Source organism: Jaculus jaculus, chromosome 5 (genome assembly GCF_020740685.1).
Source record: "Jaculus jaculus isolate mJacJac1 chromosome 5, mJacJac1.mat.Y.cur, whole genome shotgun sequence".
In the NCBI taxonomy this organism is placed as follows: Eukaryota; Metazoa; Chordata; class Mammalia; order Rodentia; family Dipodidae; genus Jaculus; species Jaculus jaculus.
In genome coordinates, this window is record NC_059106.1 from 2,112,501 (window position 1) to 2,129,786 (window position 17,286).

The following is a 17,286-nucleotide window of genomic DNA, read 5'->3' on the forward strand; positions in this document are numbered from 1 at the left end:
AAAGGAAGTACTATTCTCATTGAAGATTGGGAAAAGTCAAGAGTACAATATAGGAAGTAAATGACAGTACTGTTGCCATTATTAATGCTTTGATGTGTTTCTTCTTTTTTTTTTTTTTTTTTTGGAGGGGGGTTCAAGGTAGGGTTCTCATTCTGGCCCAGGCTGACCTGGAATTCACTATGGAGTCTCAGGGTGGCCTGGAACTCACAACAATCCTCCTATCTCTGCCTCCCGAGTGCTGGGATTAAAGGTGTGCACCACCACAACCGGCTGTTTCTTCTTTCTTCACATATTAATCTACTGTTCTGAGGGGAATGAACAAAGCGGAACTCATCCTGTACCTAGAGCTCTGTATATTGCTTTCTCCCCTAAGATACAGGTGTTCATTAAGTATAATTTTGTTAGTATTGTACCATTAAAAATTGGAAATAACTAAATGCCACTACAGAAGGCATTTGGTTGTTTCCAATTTTTAGTAGAATAAATGCCCAAATATGTTTATAACCAAACCTTGTCTGCACTTATGATCATTACTTAAAAAAATAAAAAACTTTATCAAAACAAGAAAGAAAAAAATGTAGTTTCTGGTATCTTTCATAAGGATACCAACAGTATAACCTGTTTGCTGTTTGTTTGCTTGCCAACACTACTGCCACCCCCTCCCCCAAGGTAGGGTCTCACTCTGGCCCAGGCTGACCTAAAATTCACTATGTAGTCTCAGGGTGGCCGTGAACTTATGGTGATCCTCCTACCTTTGCCTCCTGAGTGCTGGGATTAAAAGTGTGTCCTACATGCTCGGCTACTACTTTTTACCACAATCTTAAAGTTATTATTTCAGCCAGGTGTGGTGGCGCACGCCTTTAATCCCAGTACTCAGGAGGCAGAGGTAGGAGGATTGCTGTAAGTTCAAGGCCAGGCTGGGGTAGAGTGAGACCCTATCTCTAAAAAATTTAAAAAATAATTAAAAGTTATAATTTTATAGGTGAAAAGTTTGCTGAGAAAATTTCTTCCTCCAAGTACAAACTGATGTCAGAGTTTTTCCACACATACACTCAAGTACTACCTTCCAATCTACACAGAGGCGCTCGCTCCAACTTCTCTGTCAGGATCATTTTAGTGGTCTCCACTACTAAAGCAGGTGGCTAAGGTAGCATGGAAATCAGATCAAGAAGCTCTTTCAAATCACCCATCAGTTACTGTGTATCTTTATCTTTATTCTCCACAACACAGGCACTCTAGCCCTAGAAGTGTGACTGGTGACTACAAATGTTCTCATCCATATGGCATCAGAGAAGAACGAGGTCCAGAGGATGTGCCTCACTGACTAGGAGACGTGAGGTGGCATCAACATATGCCACAAGTTTCTTCCTTCAGAGACATGGAATGAAGGTACCCAGCTATTTCGCTGAGACACCTTCAGGGCAGGACTGAGGGAAAAATCAGAGGACAGTAACCTTAATAGAGCCCTGTATAGCAAAAGTAAGATCATTCTGATTTTTGAAAAACATTTTTTTATTCAGTGTTTAAGATTAAAAACTACAAGATTGTTGGTTTTTGTTTTTTTTTTTTTTTGCAGTGGATGAGTGCAAAGAGAAATGGTAAACATAAGTTATCAACTGATCTGCTAGTTAAAATGCTTTAAGAGTCAAATTACTTGGTGCCATATCAATTACTTTGTGTAGGCTTAAGAGTCTTGAAGCAAAAAGTATTCTAAACAGAACATGTTTTTTTTGGGAGCACAGGACTAAAGGCATACGAAATACTGAGTAAGAAGCAGATGGGGAGGCTGTGGCAGACCTCCTGGTTCTCCCGGTCCTCAGCAGCTGGTGACCCTTTACAATTACCTCATATTCAATAACTGCATATCTTGACTTTTCTGTGTTAAACAATGCTAACCCATACCTAATAAACAGAGATAAAGAGACATTTCATACATTAGCTGGAAAACAAAGCAGACCAATTTCTCCAGTAGAACTTTAGTTGAATTAGATCATAAGAGAAACAATGATTCCTGCGCACACGGACCTGCTGTGTCACATCTGCTGGGTAGAATTTCCATTCCAAGTGTTGTTCTCGTCTTCACCATCATCTTGAGTCCTCAACCTATAGATTTTCCCTTCTTTTTTAAAATCTTCTCCTCGTTTTTCCAGCACTCTTTTCCGGACTGGTTCCCTGGTATGAAAAAGAGGGAAGAAGACTAAAACTGAAAACATTAACACATATCTTTAAATTTCTATTAGCAGGGCTGGAGAGATGGCTCAGCAGTTAAGGTGCTTGCCTGCAAAACCTAACAACCCAAGTTCAATTCCCCAGTACCCACATAAAGCCAGACACAAAAGGGGCATAGAGGCCCATTCTCTTTGTCTCTCTGTGTGTGCGTGTCTCTGCTTGCAAATAAATAAAAATATTTTTATAAGAAATTTCCATTAGTATAAGCAGATGTATTTTAAGTTAAAGGTAAAGTCTACGGAATATAGCTGTATCTATTTGTACAATAACAGGTTTTATTAGTCTTCAGTACTTTAGTTTCACTGTTTCTATCAAACTAGCCAAAATCTTCTTTCCATTTCCAAGTGCTTTTTTTTTTTTTTTTTTTTTGTTTTTCAAGGTAGGGTCTTAGTCTGGCTCAGGCTGACCTAGAATTCACTATGTAGTCTCAGGGTGGGCTCGAACTCATGGCGATCCTCCTACCTCTGCCTCCCGAGTGCTGGGATTAAAGGCGTGCGCCACCACACCTGGCTCCAATTGCTTCTTGATGACTTACAGTTTTAGAAGAACCTGACTATTTGTTTTTCACTCCTGCTTTTTTTTTTTTTTTTTGGCTGATACAATCTGACATTTGCATTAAAACATGAATTCACACACCGCACTCTAGAAGCTATCCGAAGTTCCAGACATGGCTTAAATGAAAAGATGGCCAATCAGTAATTTTTAATCCTTTCAAAATCCTTTCCAGTGACTTAGAACCAAGAACAAATACTACTTCCTTGTTTGAAAAAAGCGGCAAACAGTGCTGAACTATAAGCTTAAAGAATTGTATAAGGAGGGAGGGAAAGAGAAAATAATGGTCTCATTAGACTTAGAGAAAGCGTTTGACACAATCCAACATCCTTTCATGATAAAAGTCCTACAGAGACTGGGAATAGAAGGGACATATCTCAATATAATAAAGGCTATTTATGACAAGCCTATAGCCAACATATTACTAAATGGGGAAAAACTGGAAGCTTTTCCACTAAAATAAGGAACAAGACAAGAGTGTCCACTGTCCCCATTTTTATTTAATATAGTTTTGGAAGTCTTAGCCATAGCAATAAGGCAAGAGACACACATAAAAGAGATACAAATTGAAAAGGAAGAGATCAAGTTATCATTATTTGCAGATGACATGATTCTATATATAAAGACCCTAAAGACTCTACTAGCAAACTGTTAGAGCTGATAAAAACCTACAGCCATGTAGCAGGCTACAAAATAAATACACAGAAATCAGTAGCCTTCATATATGCTAACAACAAACACACAGAGGATGAAATCAGAGAATCACTCCCATTCACAATTGCATCAAAAAAAAAAAAAAAAAGTACCTTGGAATAAACCTAACCAAGGAAGTAAAGAATCTCTACAATGAGAGCTTTAAAACACTCAAGCGAGAAATTGCAGAAGACACTAGAAAGTAGAAAAACATCCCTTGTTCCTGGATTGGAAGAATCAATAATGTGAAAATGGCAATCTTACCAAAAGCAATCTACACATTTAATGCAATCCCTATCAAAATTCCAAAGGCATTCTTCGTGGAAATAGAAAAAACAATCATAAAATTAATTTGGAATCACAAAAAAACTTCTAAAATATCTAAAATAATACTGAGCAACAAAAATAAGGCTGGTGGTACCACCATACCTGATTTTAACCTATACTACAGAGCCATAGTAACAAAAACAGCGTAGTACTGGCACAAAAACAGACATATAGATCAATGGAACTGAATAGAGGACCCAGATGTAAGTCCAGGTAGCTATAGCCACCTGATATTTGATAAAAATGCCAAAAATACTCATTGGAGAAAAGACAACCTCTTCAGCAAATGGTGTTGGGAAAACTGGATATATATCTATAGAAGGATGAAAACAGATTCTTCTCTCTCTCCATGCACAAGAATTAAGTCCAAATGGATTAAAGACCTTAACATCAGATGTGAAACTCAAAAACTGCTAGAGGAAAAAGTAGGGGAAACCCTTCTACATATGGGTCTTGGCAAAGACTTTCTGAATATAACCCCAACTGCTCAGGCAATAAAACCACAGATTAATCACTGGGACCTCATGAAATTACAAAGATTTTGCACTGCAAAGGACACTGTGAATAAAGCAAAGAGGCACCCTATAGAACGGGAAAAAAATCTTCACCAGCTATATATCTGATAGAGGATTGATATCTAGGATATACAAAGAACTCAAAAAGTTAAATAATAAGGAATCAAACAAGCCAATCAAAAAATGGGCTATGGAGCTAAATAGAGCATTCTCAAAGGAAGAAATATGAATGGCATATAAGCATCTAAAAAATGTTCTACATCACTAGTCATCAGGGAAATGCAGATTAAAACTACATTGAGATTCCATCTCACTCCTGTCAGATTGGCCACCATCATGAAAACAAATGATCATAAATGTTGGCGGGGATGTAGAAAAAGAGGAACCCTTCTACACTGCTGGTGGGAATGAAATCTGGTCCAGCCATTGTGGAATTCAGTGTGGAGGTTCCTAAAACAGCTAAAGATTGGGCTGGAGAGATGGCTTAGCGGTTAAGTGCTTGTCTGTGAAGCCTAAGGACCCTGGTTCAAGGCTTGGTTCCCCAGGTACAACGTTAGCCAGATGCACAAGGGGGCGCACGCGTCTGGAGTTCGTTTGCAGAGGCTGGAAGCCCTGGCGCGCCCATTCTCTCTCCCCCTCTATCTGTCTTTCCCTCTGTGTCTGTCGCTCTCAAGTAAATAAATAAAATAAATCTATAAAAAAAAAAAAACAGCTAAAGATTGATCTACCATATGACCCAGCTATAGCACTCCTAGGCATATATCCGAAGGAATCATCTCATTTCCTTAGAAGTACGTGCTCAACCATGTTTATTGCTGCTCAATTTATGATAGCTGGGAAATGGAACCAGCCTAGATGTCCCTCAACTGATGAGTGATAATGAAGATGTGGCACATTTATACAATGGAGTTCTACTCAGCGGTAAAGAAAAATGAAGTTATGAAATTTGCAAAAAAATGGATGGATCTGGAAAGGATTATACTAAGTGAGGTAACCCAGGCCCAGAAAGCCAAGCACCCCATGTTCTCCCTCATATGTGGATCCTAGCTACAGATGATTGGGCTTCTGCGTGAGAAGGAAAAAACTCAGTAGCAGGGGACAGTAAGTTAAAAAGGAGATATAAAGGGAAGAGAAAGGAAGGGAGGAGGGTACTTAATAGGTTGGTATTATATATATGTAAGTAGAATGATTGAGATGGGGAGGTAATTTGATGGAGAATGGAATTTCAAAGGGGAAAGTGCGGGGTGTGGGAGGGAGGGTTATTAACATGGGATATTTTTTATAATCATGGAAAATGTTAATAAAAATTGTGACAAGATTTAAAAAAAGAAAGAGAAAATAATGGAACACAAAGCTTGATCCCCTATTACACCCTCTGACTCAACCCTTAGTTCCTTTCCCTGATTTGAAAACAGGTTTCACAAACACCCGTAGCAGGCTTTTCTAGATTAATTTCTGTATTAAATAAATACATTTTAATTAATTAAATTCCATATTAATTAGTTACAGAACTAAATATGACCATGCCTTGTTCAGCAAGAATTCTAACAACTTAGTTTTAGTGTCTCTGTAAAACTGGAAAGAGGAGTAGGGGTTTTGGCTCTTTGGATGAGCGCTTGCCTAGCAAGACTGTAAAGAATTGCTTCACCATGCCTCAACTGGAGTGGTGTGCTGAAGATATTATTGCCTTTGTTGCCAGATAGTCAAGAAACAAGTCAATGGCTGGAGAGATGATTAACGGATAAAGCGCTTACCTGCACCAGGATACACACATGCCAGATGCATATGGTGACACATGCATCTGGAGTTCGTTTGCAGTGGCTGAAGGCCCTATTGTGCCCATTCTCGTTTTTTTTCTCTCATAAATAAACATATTTTTAAAAAAAGGTCAAGAAAAAGGTTCACTATGCCCAGTCATGGTCTTTATGTAAATCATAAGCTACAGAATTAACAGGAGACAGACTAGTACCTTTATTAACACAATGAAGGATTTTCAATGTTTATCAGCTAGGACTAATGAAATTTGCTGTAATGACTATTAAATACCCAGTAAAGGCCAGGTATGGAGACACATAGCTATAGCCCTAGTACTTGGAAGGAGAGGTAGAGGTAGAAGAATAAGGAGCTCAAGATCACCCCTAGCTACATATTGAATTCAAGACCAACCTGAGCTGACAGGGTCAAGTATAAAATAAATTATGCTATTATTTTGTACATGGTGATATAATTTCATCTTATGTTAATTCACCCATTTCAAATATGACATCAGAAGTATGAGATAAAACTGTAAGGGCAATCTTTATTATTAAACCCTTGATAATGGTATCTGGAATAAATTCATGACTCTTAATTAAAAGATTAGTACAGCTGACAGAAAGCTGGAAGAAGCCATTCTACATGCAGTTCAATGGGATAAAGATACTCAACAGTGGATACTGCAAGCCTTATAATTGGCCAGCCAGGCCAAATGAGCCAACAGGTGCAATAGTGACACGTCTGTCATGGTAGAAACCAACTGCCCTCCAACTGGATTGGAGGCCCACTCCAAGGGAGGGAATACATCCCTGATACTGAAAACTTAAAACAGGGGTAGTCATGAGCCCCAGGGGTGTAACATCTGCTGATGTCTGGATAAATGTATATACTATGCTTATAAAACTGCCTGGTAAGCACTTCTCTTAATATTCATACCCTTATATTAATGCTACTCTCACTTTGGATAATCTCTTTTCAGATAGCAGTGACCCTGAGACGACTCAGAAGGTATCATGGTGCTGAAAAGAAGTAACTAGAGTACCGAGTAACATCTTGATCACACCTTCCAAGGCTCAGGGTGTAATGTGGAAGAGGTGGCGGAAAGAATGAAAGAGCCAAAGGAAGGGTTGGACTCCTTACAATGTGCTCCCTCCAGACAAAAAATTGGCCTCGATATCCATGACCTCATAGTGCCAGACACTACCTACACAAGACCATCATAAGAGGAAGGAAGGATCATGGCATTCAAATAGAGGAGACAATTATTGAGATTGGGATGTGATGGAGAATGGAATTTCAAAGGGGAAAAGGAAGGTAGGGAGGGTATTACCATGGGATTTTTTTATAATCATGGAAAATGTTTAATAAAATTGAGAAAAAAATTAAAAAAAGATTAGTACAGAGCTGAAGAGATGGTTTAGCTGTTAAGGCGTTTGCCTGCAAAGTCAAAGGACTTTGGTTCAATTCCCCAGGACCCATGTAAGCCAGATGCACAAGGTAGCACATGCTTTTAGAGTTCATTTGCAGTGGCTGGAGACCCTGGTGCACCCATTCTCTCTCTTCCTCCCTCTTTCTCTCTCACTCTCATAAATAAATAAATAAATAAATATTAGTACGAGATGGTAAGACCCTATTGCTGAAGACTTCACATGCCTGAGTGGCAAAGTCGCTAAGAAATCAAGCTGGTGCTGAGCAGAAAACTTTCTCCCTGTAGACCAGCCAACTGAAAGCTGGAAAAAGCTGTACTGTATGCAGCCCTAAGGAGAAAGAAGTCATCAGCAGTAAAAACAGTGGACACTGGAAGCCTCAAGTTTGGCCAGACAGGCCAAATGACCAAACAAGTAAAATACTGACATGTCTGCTCTGGGGGAAACCAACTACTAATTGGACTGAAGGCCCACTCTATGGGAGGGAATACATGCCTGGTACTGAAAACCTAATTAAAAGCCTATGGCAGGGGAGGTCATGAGCCCTAGTGGTATAAAGTTTGCTCTTATCTGGATAAATGTATATATTGTTCTCATCAAATTGCCCTGAAAGCACTACACTTAATGTTCATATTCATATATTAATGCTACTCTCACTCTGGTTAGAGAAGCTTCTCTTTTCAGATGGTGATGACCACTGGGATGACCCAAAAGGAAATATAGTGCCGAGAAGAAGGGATGGAGGAATATCCAGCACTGAAACATCTCTATCACATCCTCCAAGGCTCAGAGTCCATTGCAGAAGAGGTGGCGGAAAGATTGTAAGAGCCAAAGGAAGGGTATCACTCCTTACAATGCAACTGTCCAGACAGAAATTGGCCTAGATATCCATGACCTCGCCGTGCCTAGCAATAACTACACGAGACCCTCATAATAGAAAATATGATGACATCAAATTAAAAGAGAGACTAATGGAGAAAGGGAGGGATATGATAGAAAGTGGAGTTGTGAAAGGAAAAGTGGGGGGGGGATAACATGGCTTATTGTCTGTAAGTATGAAGTTGTCAATTTAAAAAAAGATTAGGGGCTGGAGAGATGGCTTAGCGGTTAAGCGCTTGCCTGTGAAGCCTAAGGATCCCGGGTCGAGGCTCGGTTCCCCAGGTCCCACATTAGCCAGATGCACAAGGGGGCGCACATGTCTGGAGTTCGTTTGCAGAGGCTGGAGGCCCTAGCGCACCCATTCTCTCTCTCTCTCCCTCTATCTGTCTTTCTCTCTGTGTCTGTCACTCTCAAATAAATAAATAAATAAATAATTTTTTAAAAAAAGATTAGTATAAAACAACTCTCTGATGAAGGCACCATTTTCCCCCATTTTTTTTTCTTTTGAGAAAGGGTCTTACTATGTAGCCCAGGATGGTCTTAAACTTGAGCCCATGATCTTCCTGCCTCCGCCTCCCATAGGTGATGCACACCTATAGCCTTAGGATTATAGATGTGCATCAGCACACTGAATCAAAGGCACCACTTTCAAGGGGGTATTTTGTTTATTCAATCTGATGCTTATCTAAATGACAGAGACAAGACTGTCAGCCAGATCAAAGACAATCCAGTTGACATGGTCTAATTATAGTGATTCATGTAAAGAAACTATGTAAAACTATAAGCTATTTAGTAAAAAGCTCAGTGGGGAAATCTGTCTTCATAATTATGGGTAAAAAGAATCCACTGAATGGAAAAAGAGAGGTAAAGTTGTTTCCATGAAACAGGTACTAGAAAGTTGACTTGAGAATACTCAAGGCAGTAAGTTACCTATCTGAACAATAAAGTTTTCAAATATTCAGACTTATTGCTCTACTGTGAGGACATGGGGGCATATACAGATGTCATATACATGTCAGTGGTAGAGTACTTGTTTGGGTCCCTGGGTTCAGTTCTTAGTCCTGAGGAAGGACATCGATACTTCTTTACAAATGGAAACAACAGAAGCAGGTACCTTTTTTCTGACTTGCGAGATGCTGCAGGGTCTGAAGGTTCTGCAGATGCTGCTCTCACTGGCGTTTGTGCAGGAGGATTACTAAATAAGAAATTGCTGATCAACCTCCAGATGGCAAGGAATGGATATAGTACTGTCCCCAGCAATGTCCAAATGTCTCCGCTGGAAGACTGTACAATGGATGTGGCGGGTCGTCCTGCCTAGAAATTACAAAAATAAACCACCTTGGTAAAGATTTTATTAGCACAGTCACTTCAGGCTCCCAGGTTCTTAGATGAGTCTTTGAATTGGAAAGTAAGATCTTAGTGACTTTGGTTTGGTAAAAGAAAGTAAAAATTGCTGAGCATGGTGGTGTACACCTTTAACACCAGCACTTGGGAAACAGAGGTTAAAGGATTGCCAAGAGTTCAAGGCCACCTTGAGACTACATAGTAAAAAAAAAAAAAAAAAAGCTCAAAATTAAATTATGTTTAGAGACTTACAACATCATTAGCGAACACACAGGACACAGAATAAATGTATAACAGATTGATCTAAATTTTAGAAAATTTAGATATTAACTACTCATATAACATGTTTGCCTTTCCTTTCTGTTAATGCCAAGACATGACCAAGAACAGAACAAACAGAAAATGACAAGAGTAGAAAACAAACAACAACAAAATGTGTATACATACTGGCAGAAGCACCACCGAAGCACTTGGGGCAAGTTCCAAATCCAGTAACTTCTTTTTGTAATCCTCTTTGGTAAATTCCCTCCTGGGAAACATGGTTGCTAAGGAAAAATTTCCATAAGTGTTGCCAACAGTCTGTAACACAACAATGAGTTATTTATTTGAGAGAGAGACAGAGAGAGAATGAATATGAATAAATGAATATGGGTGTACCAAGGTCTCCAGTCACTGCAAACACTCTGAATACATGCACCATTTTGTGCATCTGGCTTTAGGTGGGTACTGGGAAATTGAACCCGAGCTTTGCAAACAAGTGCCTTGAACCACTGAGCCATCTTTCCAGCCTACAATTATGTTTTGAAACTGTACAAAGGCACCTTTTAAAAATAAGATACCACTGGGGACTGGAAAGATGGCTTAGTGGTTAAGGCACTTGCCTGTGAAGCCAAAGGACCCAGGTTTGACTCCCCAGTACCTACATAGGCCCGGGGCACATGCATCTGGAATTTGTATGCAGTGGCTAGAGGCCTGGCATGCCTGTTCTCTCTTTCTCTCAAATAAGTAAATCAATGAATAAATAAAAAGATACTAACATGCATCTAAACAACTGTTTTAATTAAAACTGCCTTAATTTACAAAGTTCAATTAAATATAAACTCAAAAAGCACTTTAAAAATCATGTTTTCATCAGAAAATAGGTGAAAAAATGACAGCATAGTGGTTTTTAAAAGCTTCTACTTCTTGGGAGGGAGGGAATTACCATGGGATATATTTTGTAATCATGGAAAATGTTAATAAAAATTAAAAAAAAAAAGCTTCTACTTCTCAAATATGACCACAAATACAATTATGGTTCCAAATACATTTTAACTTAGTGATAGAAGCATCGAGGTCCAGGGATACAATGAATCACAGCAGGAGTGCTTGCCTCGCAGTGTCAGACTATGTGATCACCAATACCAAGAGCATAAAGAAATGACTGTTGCAGTTCATTATTAGGATGTCCACTACCACTTGGTAAGTTTGTGTTAATTCTTCACAAATATACACAATTATTTTCCAGAGTACATAGACATTATCTCATTTTAATCGTACCACACAGATTAGGCTTTTTAAAATTTTGCTTTTTACAAATTAAGCTTAAAAGCACCATTTTCCTGGATATCCATTACCTCACAATGCCTGGCACTACCTACACCAGACTATCATAATAGGAGGAAAAGATGATGACATCAAAATAAAAGACAGACTGATTGAGAGGGGGGAGGGGATATGATGGAGAGCTGAGTTTTAAAGGGGCAAGTGGGGAAAGGGAGGGAATGACCATGAGTTACTGTCTACAATTATGGAAACTGTCAATAAAAAAATAAATTAAAAAAGTTTATTTAGGCCAGGTGTCGTGGCACTTGCCTTTAAACCCAGCATTCAGGAGGCAGAGGTAGGAGGATCACCATGAGTTTGTGGCCACCCTGAGACTACATAGTGAACTCCAGGTCAGCCTGAGCTACAGTGAAACCCTACCTTGAAAAACCAAGAAAAAAAAGTATTTACCCATGTAAAGACAGATGCACAACATGGCACATGTATGTGGAATTCATTTGCAGTGGCTAGAGGCCCCATCATGCCCATTCCTTGCTATCTGCTTCATTCTCTTTCTCACACTCTCTCAAATAAATAAAAATATTTTAAAATTTAATTATTTATTTGCAAGGAGAGAAAGAGGGAGAAAGGAGAAAATGAGAATGAATGAATTAATGGGCGTGCCAGGGCCTCTTTGCCTCTACAAATGAACTCCAGACACATGCACCACTTTGTGTAACTATTTTATGTGGGTAGTGGGAAACAACCCAGGCTGTCAGGCTCTGCAAGCGAGCACCTTAACCACTGAGTCATCTCTCCAATCCACCCCGCCGCCTATTTTTCCTTTTTAAAGGTTAGTGTAGGGATGGAGAGATGGCTTAGAGATTACAGCACTTGCCTGTGAAGCCCAAGGATCCAGGTTCTATTTCCCAGGACTCACATAAGCCAGATGCATAAGGTGGTCCATGCATCTGGAGTTCATTTGCAGTGGTTGGCGGCCCCAGCATGCCCATTTCTCTCTTTATCTGCCTCTTTCTCTCTCTCAAACAAATAAATGGTTAGTGTACAAAATAATGAGTTTTATTATCACATGTTCATACCTGTCATAATTCTACTTTGCTCATTTTCAGCCCCTCATTACTCTCAAACCTCCTTTGTCCTGTTAGTTTTCCTCCCCTAAATAGTCTGTTTCGATTTTCATAGTTTAAAAAAACATATTATTTTTAAAATATTTTATCTATTTGAGAGAGAGGGAGAAAAAAAGAAGCCAGAGAGAGAGAAAGAGAGAGAGAGAGAGAGAGAGACAGTGAGTGAGTATGGGGGCACCAAGGCCTCCAGCTGCTGCAAACAAATGCCAGACACATGTGCCACCTTGTGCATTTGGCTTACATGGGTACTGGGGAATAGAACCTGAGTATTTTGGCTTTGCAGGCAAGTGCCTCAACTGCTAAGCCACACTTTACAAATAAATTCCTGAATAAAATAATTGTCAAAGGCTGGAGAGATGGCTTAGTGGTTAAGATGCTTGCTGGCAAAGCCAAAGGATCCAGGTTCGATTCCTCAGTATTCACATAAAGCCATATGTACAAGGTGGTTAGAGTTCATTTGCAGTGGTTAGAGACCCTAGTGTATTCATTGTCTCTCCTCTTTCTCAAAAAAAAAAAAAAAAAAAAAAAAACCACTGCAAACAAACTCCAGACACATACACCAACATGTACATCTGGCTTACATGGGTTCTGGGGAATTGAATCTGGGTCCTTGGGCTTTACAGGCATGCACCTTAATCGCTAAGCCATCTCTCTACCCCTAAAATATTTTTTTTAAAAAGATAATTGTCAAAGATTATTAATCTTAGCTGAATGTGGTGGCACATACCTTTAACCCTGGCACTCAGAGGCAGAGGTAGGAGGATTGCCATGAGTTCAAGGCCATCCAAAGATTATATACTGAATTCCAGGTCACCTTGGGCTAGAGCAAGACCCTACTGAAAAAACAAATAAATAATAATAATAAAAGGTTATTAATCTTTGCCTTGGCTAATAGATGATGGGACAATTTTGGCTAGCTTTTAAGCAGCCTACAGAAAACAAAGAAAATCTGCTTCCTTTTCCCTCAGATTGGGAAACCACTTGTTTTACACTCCTCCTGCTGAGTAACTCAAAAGAGAGTCAAGTGTTCAGTGTCTACTGTGAATACAAACTCCTGTGATTGCACAAGCAGACACGCTACTCTTATTGGCAATAATACAAGACAGAAGCTTCCTACATCTCACAGGCACCTGTGCCATCCTCCTGAAGGGAAGTTCACTCATCTTTACTGTAACAAAATATACGTAAACTCACCTGTGCAGCAAACTGCCTTGCTTCCTCCAGAGGAGCATCAGAAGGAAACTGATTTGTAAAGGACGAACCATCAGGCAGACGGAACTGAATTCTTGCCACAGTGCTATGAAAAAAGAAAACTGAAGTCAGCATCTCTATTCCTACATTTTCAAACAATATCATCAAAAATCAGACGAAGGGCCGGGTGTGGTGGCATATGCCTTTAATCCCAGCACTTGGGAGGCAGAGGTAGGAGGATTGCCGTGAGTTTGAGGCCATCCTGAGACTCCATAGTGAATTCCAGGTCAGCCTGAGCTACAGCCAAAACCCTACCTCAAAATCCCACCCCCCACCAAAAAAAAATCAGATGAAGGCCTGGAGAGAGGGCTTAATGATTAAGATGCTTGCCTGCAAAGCCTACCAACTGGGGTTTGATTCACCAGTACCCACATAAAGCCCGATGCAGAGTGGCATATGCATGTGGAGTTCATTTGCAGTGGCAAGATACCCTGGTGCTTCCATTCTCTCTGTTTGCAATTAAATATTTTTTACACAGTAAGATGAGGGCTAGGCATGGTGGTACATGCCTGTAATCCCAGCACTTGGGAGGCAGAGGTAGGAGGATCACCATGAGTTTGAGGCCAGCATAAGACTACATAGTGAATTATAGATTAGCCTGGGCTAGACTAAAACCTTACCTAAAAAAAAAATAAAATTATAAATATATATATAATTATATATAAAATATGAAATGATCCAGGTGTAGTGGTAGGGGTATTGCTGAGAGCATGAGGCCAGGCTGGGACTACACAGTTACAGGTCAGCCTGTGCTAGAGTAATACTTTACTTTGGAGGGAATGAGAGAGAGGGAGGAAGGAAGGAAAAAAGGAATACACTTCCTATTCTAACGCTTAAGACTTACACTCCTCTTGTCCCCTAAGAAATGATACTTTTGTACCTGGGGTCGGCTCATTTGTAGAACATCTGCCTCAAAGGCAGAATGCCTACTTTTGATCTTCAGCACTGCACATAGGAAGGGAGGGGACATTTTATAGAATTTTCCTTTTAAGTAGAGAGTCCAAATCCTTTATTGTTTTCCAGGGATGGGCCTGAAGGGGCAATAACTGCAAATTAACAGATAACCAGTTCCCCAAGGACCATTACTGAAAAGGGTTTTGTTTTCAGCATACTTTTCAAAAAAAAGTTATGATAAATATAAAGGTTAATTTCTGCTGCCTCCAATCAACATGTCCATCTCTATGCCAGAGTGATCATATCTCAGCTGCTACAGCTTTGTAGGAAACTTTCAAATCAAGAAATGTTAGCTGGGTATGGTGTTATACAACTTCAATCCCAGCATTTGGGAGGCAGAGGATAGCAGTGAGTTCAAGGCTACTCTGAGACTACATAGTGAATTCCAGGTTAGCCTGGGCTTGAATGAGACCCTACTTTGAAAAACCAAAAAAAAAAAAAAAAAAAAAAGTGTTAACCTGGGCTACAGTGAGACCCTACCTTCAAAAACAAAAACAAAACAAAACAAACAAAAAAAGTGTTAAGTCTTGGCAATTTTGTTATCTCAGATTGTTTGGACTAGGTCTTTTATTTCTATATGGATTTCAGGACTGAAAATTCAACAAGTTGAATAGGGATTTACATTAAATCAATATATCAGTTTGGGAAGTACAACCATTCTAACAACAAATTTTTTGAGCTCTGAACATAGGATTTTTTTTTTCTGCACAGGTGATCTTTTATAATATAAGATTTATACTAATGTTAAACTTACCAACTATTTCATCATTTGGAAAATTGTTTTTAAAAAGTATTTTTTGTTGTTTTGTACAAAACATTTTATTAGCTGGGCATGGTGTTGCATGCCTTTAATCCCAGCACTCGGGAGGCAGAGGTAGGAGGACTGCTGTGAGTTCGAGGCCATCCTGAGACTCCATAATGAATTCCAGGTCAGCCTGGCTAGAGTAAGACCCTACCTCGAAAAACAAAAACAACAACAAAAAAAAATTTTTATTTGCATGTGTGTGTGAGAGAGAAAGCACGCAAGCATGAGCATGCCATGGCCTCTGACTTACATGGGTCGTGGGGAATTGAACCTGGGTCCTTTGACTTTCATCTTGCCAGCGCTGTTTTTTTTTGTTGTTGTTTTTGTTTTTCCTCCCTTGGTTTTTCAAGGCAGGGTCTTACTCTCACTCAGGCTGACCTGAAATTCATCTGTAGTCTCAGGGTGGCCTCTAACTCACAGCAATCCTCCTATCTCTGCCTCCGGAGTGCTGGAATTAAAGGCATGCATCACCACACTCAGCTTACTTTGTTTTTTGAGATAGGTTCTTGCTCTAATCCATGCTGACCAAGAATTCACTCTATAGTCTTAGGCTGGCCTCCTGAACTCATGGTGATCTCTTCCTTCAGCCTCCAGAGTGCTGGGATTAAAGGCATGTGGCACAATGCTCAACTAAAAAGTAATTTTTAACTATTAAAGTTGGTATTTGTCAGGCTGGGGAAATGGCTTAGCGATTTAGGCATTTGCCTGCGAAGCCTAAGAACTCCAGTTTGATTCCCCAGGACCCACATAAGCCAGATGCACAAGGGGAAGCAAGCATCTAGAGTTCGTCTGCACTGGCTGGAGGGCCCAGCATGCCCACTCTCTCTTTCTCTCTGGCTCTTCCTCTCTGTCTCTTAAATAAATAAATAATTTTTTTAAGTTGGTATTTGTCGAATATCAAACAGACAAATACTAACCAGACCCCAGGTGCACAGAGATATGAGGAGGAAATAGAGCAAGAAGTACCTTCTGTCTCGTGATTCCCTCTTGACTTCCGCTTCTGCCTGTTTGGCCAGCAAAGCAGCAGCAGCTCTGGCTGCCTCTGCTTCTTCCTTTGTCTTTGCAAAGCGAGCGGCTCTCTCAGCACGATCCTTTTAACAGAAATACGGGGATCATCTTTCACTGCCAGAATGGTCTACTCACACACTTCCAAACACAAAGAATCAATACAAATATGCATGTAGTCCTGTCAACCCATGTGCAGACTGTACACATTCTTCATATGGCTATTTCATTTTGTTTTTTGTTTTTGGAGGTAGGGTCTTGCTCTCACCCAGGACGAGCTGGAATTCATGATATAGTTTCAGGCTGGCCTCGAACTAATGGCAATCCTCCTACCTCTGTCTCCCAAGTGCTGGGAATACGGGAGTGCACAACCACACCCCAGCTTACAACTTTTTTTGTTCATCTGGTTTTTGAGGTAGGGTCTCAATCTAGCCCAGGCTGGCCTGAAATTCACTATGTAGTCTCAGGATGGCCTCAAATTCAAGGCAATCCTACTATTTCTGCCTCCTGAGTGCTGAGATTAAAAGGCCTGCGCCATGATGACCAGCACAGCAAACTTTTGAGTTACCAAATGACAAATAATAGCAAGGCAGGGATACTTTCAGATACATCACAATTGCTTGACTTGAAAGGAATTGTTGGGCTGGACAGATGGCTTACCAGTTAAGGTGCTTGCCTGCAAAGCCAAATGATCCAGGTTCCATTTCCCACGACCCACCTAAGCCTGATGCATAAGGTGATGCATGTGTCTGGTGTTCCTTTGCAGTACCTGGAGGCTCTGATATGCTCATTCTATCTGCCTCTTTCTCCCTCTCTCTCAAGTAAATAAAATATTTTAAAAATTTTTGCCAGGTTTGGGGGACATATATCTTTAATCC

The 17,286-nt window shown here is 40.0% G+C and overlaps 1 protein-coding gene across 1 annotated transcript in view; it reads right to left on the reverse strand.

Annotated features, from left to right (window-relative positions):
• Positions 1-1,193: 1,193 nt before the first annotated feature.
• The window catches only part of Ubxn4 (UBX domain protein 4), a 51,684-nt gene continuing 35,591 nt past the window's right edge, over positions 1,194-17,286 (reverse strand). Inside the window, exons 9-13 of the mRNA XM_045150432.1 lie at positions 16,370-16,494; positions 13,588-13,690; positions 10,169-10,300; positions 9,492-9,691; positions 1,194-2,172 (exon numbers count right to left, since the gene is read on the reverse strand). Of these exons, the coding sequence (XP_045006367.1) occupies positions 2,034-2,172; positions 9,492-9,691; positions 10,169-10,300; positions 13,588-13,690; positions 16,370-16,494 (699 nt within the window). The 3' untranslated portion in view covers positions 1,194-2,033. The remainder of the gene's footprint in view (positions 2,173-9,491; positions 9,692-10,168; positions 10,301-13,587; positions 13,691-16,369; positions 16,495-17,286) is intronic.